At 38.2% G+C, this 8,686-nt stretch overlaps 1 protein-coding gene across 1 annotated transcript in view; it reads right to left on the bottom strand.

Annotated features, from left to right (window-relative positions):
• Nucleotides 1-1,662: 1,662 nt before the first annotated feature.
• The window catches only part of DUS4L (dihydrouridine synthase 4 like), a 38,688-nt gene continuing 31,664 nt past the window's right edge, over nucleotides 1,663-8,686 (bottom strand). The window contains exons 11-12 of the mRNA XM_062638293.1: nucleotides 4,020-4,120; nucleotides 1,663-2,655 (exon numbers count right to left, since the gene is read on the bottom strand). Of these exons, the coding sequence (XP_062494277.1) occupies nucleotides 2,617-2,655; nucleotides 4,020-4,120 (140 nt within the window). The 3' untranslated portion in view covers nucleotides 1,663-2,616. The remainder of the gene's footprint in view (nucleotides 2,656-4,019; nucleotides 4,121-8,686) is intronic.

Below are 8,686 nucleotides of genomic sequence, written 5' to 3'. Positions count from 1 at the left end.
AAACAGGAAGTGATTTTTATTCCATCAGTATTAGTGGATATTTAATTCTTTTTCCCAGCTCTTTCCTACAAAACAGGCAAACCTGACCAAAATCTGGCCAAACAGCCTGAAAGCCCGGGAGTTGAAACCATGAAATTGGACCCACTCTTTCCTTGTATATCTACCGTAACTTAAACCTGATCAACCCAGGCTCCGGCAGGCTCTGAACTTAAGCATTATGAAACAATGCAAATGTAAACTATTCTAAAGGATTTGCCATCTACCCAAATACCATCTAGACCTCAGGTTTTACAAAGGAATCGTGCTCTTTCCAAGAATACAGTTCTACAAAGCAAATACTACCAAATACTTTCAACTTGAGTAACAAAACATAGCTTTCATGTGAACAAATCTGGGACTCATATGAGCCGAGTACACAGCAATGCAACTCAATCAAGTGTGTGTGACCATGTGCAAGAGACAAGTATAAAGACAATGATGGTCATATTCTACACTGTGACAGGGAAATCTGGTGATACAAATAACAAATGTGACAGAAGAGATGACTGGAGGCAAAGCAGAAAGTCTGTGGGTAATTTTTAGTTAAGGAAATACTCTCTGTGGACTGGCATGCAGGGCTTTTGGGTTTAAGCTTTGTCTTTCACTCTCTCAACAAGCAGATCTCCCCACCTTCCAAGCAGCCAGCAGGAAACCGCTAGGCTGAGATGACTGATCCAGTTACAGAGGGCAGTGTCCGAGTACCACATGCTGAAGGCATGTTGCACATTTAAAAATATCAGGAATCATTTCAGCTCCTAGGGAGCAGTACATACCACCGCATACTCCTTCCCACTTCCGTCATGCTCTAGAGCAAAAAGGACTGTAAAGCATTTGGACTTCCTTCTCAAGAAGTATTGATTCTACCATTGCATTCACATTACCTGTTGTTTTGTTCCACGGTATTTTTTCTAAGATAAATTTTTAGGGATGAATAGTGAGTGCATGATGTCTTTCATTGTACATAGCTAATTATCTACCTAATTATTTACTTCTATTATAGGAAGAAATGCTTGGAATTTAACAACCAAACACCAGTAAATAAGTAATTTTGCTTTTGTTCTGTGCCTTAAAGTAAGAAGAAACAGGCAAGTTGAGTTCTGTTTCTAAAGCCAGCACTTACTGCTATACCTCTAAGGCTTCCAAACATAGTCTTGAGATCAGACTGGAGAGAACACTCCCATAAGTTTTAATATTTCAGAAAAAGGCTGGGGAGGGGAAAAAGGAATGCATTCAACTACATCACCAAGAGCTGTGCATATGCAGGCTTAAATATGGCTATGAATGTTTTGATCTGACTAAACAAATCTCCAGTGTTGTGGAATCTCCAAGAACACATTCTGTACTACTTCACCAAGGCTGAAGTATTTTTTTAACAAACATATGCATTCTTATTTAATATGCAGTGCTAGTATGATTTAAAGTACTTGACAGTCCACATTTAAATTCTAAACTAAACAAATCCTATTTCCAAAGCAATCAAAACTACCCTCATGAAGAAGGCTGGACTTCAGGAAAAGTTAATTATCACCAGGTTAGAAGTGTATTTCTTTCTTTGTGCATACACTTATTAGATCTGATGACATAGGATATTAAGAGATTTATATGAATAAACCCAGAAACTCATGAACTTAAACAACACTTTTAATACAACATATCCAACTTTCAAATAAAAACTGAAACAAACTGACAAAAAAGAAACTCAAACCAATTTGCTGAATGCCAGGAAGGGCTTATGCAAAACAGTGCACATTTATTTGAGGTATCATATCCATGAAAATAAAACAAACCCAACTATCTACACTTAAAAAGAATTTTTACTTAGCAAGGCAAAAGAAGTTAGGTGGCACATACAACGTAAACAGATGTAAACAGTGTAAAACTACAGAATGATAATACCAACCAACCCAAAATTTTCATCATGAAAATTGAAACAACATGATATATTGAAGAACAATAAACCAGAGGCATGCAAAAATATCATTTGTTAAAATACACTCATCCACATGGCTAAGTGAAAGTCACAAGCCAGTGAGATAGATGGAAAACTACATTTCTAAATCCTTCCTTATTTTCCTTAGACTGATTGTCATTCAATTTTACACTCAAGTGGAACAGCTGATGAAAAGCTTTCAGCCTTCTTCAGTCCACTGGTAACTGATTTTCTGAGGACTCCAAACAGGTGTTGCAAAGGAGGTTTACGTAAGTGTGTCTATGATAATAGTGCGACATACAACCTTGCTCAAATGCTACAAGCAAATGGTGCAGGATCTGTTAACATTGTGTAAGGCAAAAAACTTGGAGAACAGTCAAGTTGCTCCCAATGGAATTGAAAGATTTTTGAGTTTCTCCTCACAAGAGCAGTGAGGTATGGTAAATTGGGTAAGCCACTTAACCTTTTATTTGCAACACAGAATATTTTGGCAATCAGGATATATTAGAGGAATTGGAATAGTGACCTGCAGTGCATGTGCTTTCCCGAAAAATCATGTTTTGTTTCAGGAAAACATTGGAAGCCTGAACAGCACAAGGCTCTTCTCATTGAAGCAACTGTACTGATGCCATCTGTCTTGAATACACCTACAGGTCTTTCTTGTCTTCCTCTTTATTTAAACTGTCCTGAAAAGAAACAGATTAGAATAATGTTTTATGCTTGGCAAAATCAGAATCCATTGACTCCAGATGACACATTTTGCCCCCTTGCAGTCACATGGGGTTTTTTCACTACACACCCTTCAAAGATGTAGTCCCATTAACACCACCCCACATAACACATGTGCTTCTGGTCCTGGTACAATAAGCAGCCTACTTCTGCTTCCTGTTCACGTTACAGCTGAACCGTGCAACAAACTCGGCAGAAAACATTTTCTGCTATCAACTGATTTATCTTCAGGAGTTGCATCTACTGTATGCTCAGTACCTTCTGTTCTTTCCATCAGAGGTAAACACAGAAAGCTGTAAGGATGTGTGTTCTAGACCACAAGACTGTTAGAAATGCAGCAGGACTACTGTGGCTCATTACACAGGGAAGCACAACACAGACAGGACATGCATGGTGGTCTTAATTCAAACACAGAGGTCAGTTGAGCAATCTCTGTGAGAGCATAGAGTGCGGCTGGGAATCAGTAAGCAGCTTCATGGAGTACAGGAAAGAGATAACCAGCTCAAATTTGCCTTTTAAATTATACAGGACCAACCAACCACTCTTCTTGAAAGCAGGTCATCATAATTTTAACATTAATCATTTCTTTTCTCCCAAGATCATTACTTGTAAACAGGCTAACTTTCAGTGTTATTGAATTTCGGTTGAATTTTGAGATAGATGTTAGGTATGGAACATTCAAACACTGGTCAGACAACCAGTACATAATTACTTTACATATTATGGGTATTAAAGCCATGCACATATGCAAAGCTAATCAAACTGCTAATTCAGTTTTTTGCTTGCTACGTTGAGGGTCTTTTTTTGTGTGTTTTGTACTTAAGTTGGAATTTTTATCATAGCCTATTTTTAGCCTAGGCTGGTTTTTTATTTTTCTCCTCCCCCCCCAATCAAAAGTTCTGCAAGATTTATAATCCAGTGTTGCAAAAGCATGTTTAAAGAGCAAACAAAATAAATTATAAATGATGTATATACCATACACACATCCTATTGTTATCTTACAAGGTTTCAGTATGATCATCACATGCAAAACTATCTGAATGTTACTTCATGAGTGACAGCAAAATAGTCTAATGACGACTTGAACTTTATCACCTAAAGTGGAAAAAAGAAAGTACTAATAGCTTTGCCATCCAGTCCTTGAAAAACAAAATTCTACCACTTTACTGAAGTTTTAAGGAGTTTAAGTTACCTGCCCATTGTAACTTTATGCTGTACTAAAGATTTTTGTAGATTCCCCTGCATAACACCCCCAAGAAGCAGAATTTTGCTGGTACTATTTCAGAACATTGTGCTCATATAGTGATCCAGAACCACCTACCTGAAGCTGTTCATATTCTTTCATCAGATTATCATATTCTCTTTTAAGGCCTTCAGACTGCTTTTTAACTGCAGCCACTTCAGTATTTGCCTTGTGGAGAGCTGTAAAATACAGGAATTAGTGGTTTAATTATTACTTGTACTCCTCCAGTTCCTCAGAGCCCTAGTTATTAGGGCTCCGTTGCACTTGACAGTCCTTCCTCTAAAAATCCTTAAATTTTAAACAAAGCATCACATATGGACACAGCAAGAGATGTATGGGACAGGGAGGGGAAAAAAAAAATTACTTGTGTTCAGAAATAGTCACACAAGGAATAGAAGGGGCTGTAAGAAAGGTAAGGGCAAGACCAATAAACTGCTGACAAAGGTGACAAGTTAGTGATGACTACAGTGTTCTGTCACATTGCAGAAGACAGTTTTAGAAAAGCAAAACCCTACAACTACAAAACTAAACTGTCAGCCCTCTTAAAACAATGAGGGAACTCAAAACACTGGGCAAGATTTTAGCAAAGCAGCTGTCTAACATCAGGAGGAGGGGGCGGAAAAGAGAGAATACATAACTATAGGAGCACATGCCCCTCTTTTTCACTGTTATATATTTTACTGTTTATGAGTTAATTCATTAGAAGCTTCACTTTACAGAAGAGAAGGCAGAAATGATGGTGTAGGACAGACAACTGCGAACAGGTTTTTAACATAAGAAAAATTCTTACTGTATTCACAATCTCAACAGCAATAAATGAGAGCATGTCTATACTGCAGCACAAAACAGCCTAGGACTCTACAGAGGCTAATTTACAATGCAGAGTAAATCATCACAGTTTCATAAAGCCGTTACTCCTAAGCTGTAATGTAAGCATTTAAGTAAGGTCATTTAGGCATTTTTATATTCCTCTGCTATAGGTATCTTGGGTTTCTTTATATTTCCCTGTTGTAGCAGCACAGGCATATCCTAAAACTTGATTTATTCATGCTAAAACAGAGAAAAGTTAATGACCCATAAGGCTGCTTCACAAAGCCATATTTAAAAAATAAATCTTTATGGTACAAATAAAAGAGCAACATCTGCAATTTCCCTTGTTCCAAAAATGTGGATCTATCCTTTGACTGTGAGCTCTCTGAGATACATTGTTCTTTCTCAAAGACCTCCAAGACACTCAAGAATTGCAGCTCTGCAAGATCCTGTTCTCAAACGATAAGCTAGATATGTTTTCTGTTAAGCACCTAGCTACAAGCACTCTGGTCTGAACCACATTTCTCTTTGAGTGCTAGTCCCTCTAACAGCAGGACACAAGAGATTTGACTGCTCTCCTATATGCAAAAAGGAAGACTCCCTGTCCCAACATTTCTGCTATTTTTAATTAATTTGAATGTATAGATTCTCACTTTAAAAGTATGCAAGTCATAGGACTTTACTTATTCCGGTAATAGGATCTTAACCTAGCCTGAAATTCTGGTCTACTGAAGTTAATGACACTTATGTCTATTTATTTCAACATGGTCAAACACATTCCCATCTCTTTACATCCTGTATTTCACAACCATACTCTTACACAGATATCCACCCTTTAAAGAAAAAGCATCCTTGACAACATCAATACAAAAAACATCTTCTAAAAGTTTTGGTATTTGGAACAACCATGATTTGCACACATCTGACAAGTCAAACCCCACTGCATTTACTCTGATCTTGCTAATGTTTAAAATACTCCACAGTAAAATTTGGAAATCACTCTAAAATTAACCTGTGACAATTTCATAAGCTTCTGAATTTTAAGCTGCAGACAAAAACCAAAAGCATATGCCATTTTGCTTCTTCAAGAATCTGCTAATTAGAAAGCTACATTTTGCCCTGTTTAAACATTCCTGTACATAGTTAGAGTAAAAATTATCAATATCTCAGTTCTGAATGAGTTGTAACTTTGTTATTGATTTAATACTATTTAGCTGTTTGCAAGCAGCAGCACTGTAGTTACAACTAAAAGCCACCGTATCTTTAAAACATGAACAAAATATCTAAAGTATCTGCAGATGAAGAAAGCAAACAAGCCACGGTATTGTTTCAATGTTTTGACCAAAACAGATGTATGACAGGAATACCTCACCTAACCCTAGATGAAGAAAAAGTAAAGAACAGATTGTCCTTTCCACCTGTGTTGGCTATGGACAAAAAACCCCACCAAACCAAGACTCATTCCTGTTGCGGCTGCACAATAAAAAAGAGCATTGCGTCTTTCACATGAATTCCCCAGTGCACCAAATTCTCTGGATGTCTTCTTGTCAACCAACAGAGACCCTCCATACATCACTGCTCAGCTATTTTGCCACTGCATGAACACTGCAGTGCAAACCAATCGATCATACAGGTATATTGTCGGTCATATGGATCTTATCACAGCATATGAACACTGACCCAGCAGCAAACAGAAGATCCTTTGTGTGCACAATACAGTCAGTTATTATTTCTGGCTTCCATCCGGCCTGTTACTTTGTCTCATAGGAGGCAGAACAGCTGGACCGTCAGCAAGTAAAACCCAATAGCTGACTGCTCCCAGCAAGCAGATGCAGGAGAAGGCAAGAGGCGAGAATGCTGCTTCCATGTGAATGCAACGAGAGGAACAGTCAGTAAGCCCTACAACTGGAACCCAGTCTCAGTACTGTGAGAGGTGGGCTATCCTTTTTAATTTCTTTCCCTTCCTTTCAAAGAAAAAAAAAAATCTACAAAATATCCTTAGGGCAGTATATAAACAGAAGGTATTTATAGAAAACTACCCCTTAAAACAGTTAATGTGTGACTGAAGGTCCATAAACTAAAATAACATGTACAGCCTGGGAGAAATAGAAAACTTGTCCTTCCCTTACCACATTCTCTGTATCCTGTTCCAGGATAGATAGCTTACTTCAGATTCCTCTAAAGTCGAAGCAGGATGAGAAATAAAACTGCTCTGAAGTTACTACAGCCAAGTAGCTGTAGCATTTCTATTATCTTCTCAATTTAACAAGAATGGAGAACCAAAGAGTAAAACAAAACTGAACAGCAAGAAAAGCAACCAATGATTCTTTGGGCATTTCCCAGCACAACCACTAGTCCTGGTCTGACTAAATCACTTGACTTACAGTGCCTGCTACTAAGGAAACGATCTGGAACTTAAATTAGCATTGCTCACAATACAAGTCTAAACCCCAAATTATTTGGACTAGTTTAAGACTAAGAAAGATCTCTCTCTTTCAGGAGTTTTAAAGTTGAGAAAGAGCTATTCACATTTAAGAATTTAGGCACTGACAGGACAACGAGATTTGCCAACAAATACTCTGTAAAGCTGGGAACACAACTCCAGTCAAATAATTCCATGCTAATTCTGAATTCTCTGAAGATGTAATGGTCAGATAAAGTTTGAAAAGAGAAGGCAGGGCCAAAAAATTATACACAAATTTGCTCTGAATACCTTTCACAACCTCAAATGAAATGGTGTTACAGAAGAGATGGTCCAGCATTTTCAGACGACGTAAGTGCACTTGCATAAAAATCCATCCTTGCTGTATGCAGTGCCATTCCTTTGAATCAACAAATATGACTATCAGCTCCAGCTGGATGTGACACTGTGCAATGGCTCCCACTATGATTAAGTAAGATGGACTATGGACTTTGTCTCCAACCCTCCCTCTGACATTGGCTAAATAACGTGAGACTGCAGCCAATTCTTTCAACTTGTATCGCTTATCCCCAGCTTACAAAAGCAAGCTGATAGCTGTTTTTTTTTTTGATAATTTTTTGTTTTTAAAAGCTAGAGTGCTTCAGTGGAGCTCTACACAAATACAGCTTCCCTACATGGCACTAGCCTGCCTGGCAACACAAAGGCCAAGCTGAACTCGCTCTGGTAGCAACAGTTCTATGAAAAGTATTCCCAGTGTCTGCACTGTTTAGCATCTAACACCTACTAATATTAGCATTTAAGTGAGAGTTGTACATCTGCATATGCATGCTTTCTAGAACAGGCAACAATTAAAAGCTATTTCAAAACCAGCCCTCCAGATGAAGTGTTGCTCTCATACTGTCTCCTACAACACTACGCAACCATGAAACAAAGAGCACTTGTGACACTTTCTATCCACAAAACAAACCTCATTAAAGAATGTGTGGGAGTTCCATCAGAATTTCCTCCTGCCCCACTACACGTTTATAACAACAATATATAAATAGAAAGTATTTTATGAGAAAGTTGAACTGAAGTTCAAAAGCACCTAAACGGCTTTGAGTGAATCACTCCACATTTCACAAAGTGAGATCCTAATGGTAGAGACGAAGAAACAGTCTTTGGATTTTGTCTCGGTGTGGCACTACAGACTCGCTCAAAGATGCAAGAAGGTTCCAGCTCAATAATTGCACACAGGTGCTAGGGACCACAATGGCCATTATGCTACATCAGATGCAGGTAGAAGCTTTAGGCACATGTCATCTGCTACGCAATACTGTTAGAAGAGTGAGGGGTCAGGGAGCTGACAGGAATGTGTGACCAGTGTGTTCTGCTGCATAACTTAATACTAGCTGTTCATATAAAAGTCTGTTGAGTAAATAAAGCTGTAACCTTTACCATACACTAAGACAGTGTTACCAAAAAATGGCCTGAGATAGAAGGTGAAATCGTACAGCACTGCAGAAGTCTCCCT

The sequence above is a fragment of the Pezoporus occidentalis genome, unplaced genomic scaffold (assembly GCF_034315485.1).
Source record: "Pezoporus occidentalis ecotype Australia unplaced genomic scaffold, CSIRO_AGI_Poc_V1 ctg56, whole genome shotgun sequence".
NCBI classification, from domain to species: domain Eukaryota; kingdom Metazoa; phylum Chordata; class Aves; order Psittaciformes; family Psittacidae; genus Pezoporus; species Pezoporus occidentalis.
The sequence above is the reverse complement of the archived record's forward strand: the minus strand, read 5'-3'. Positions and strand labels throughout refer to the sequence as shown.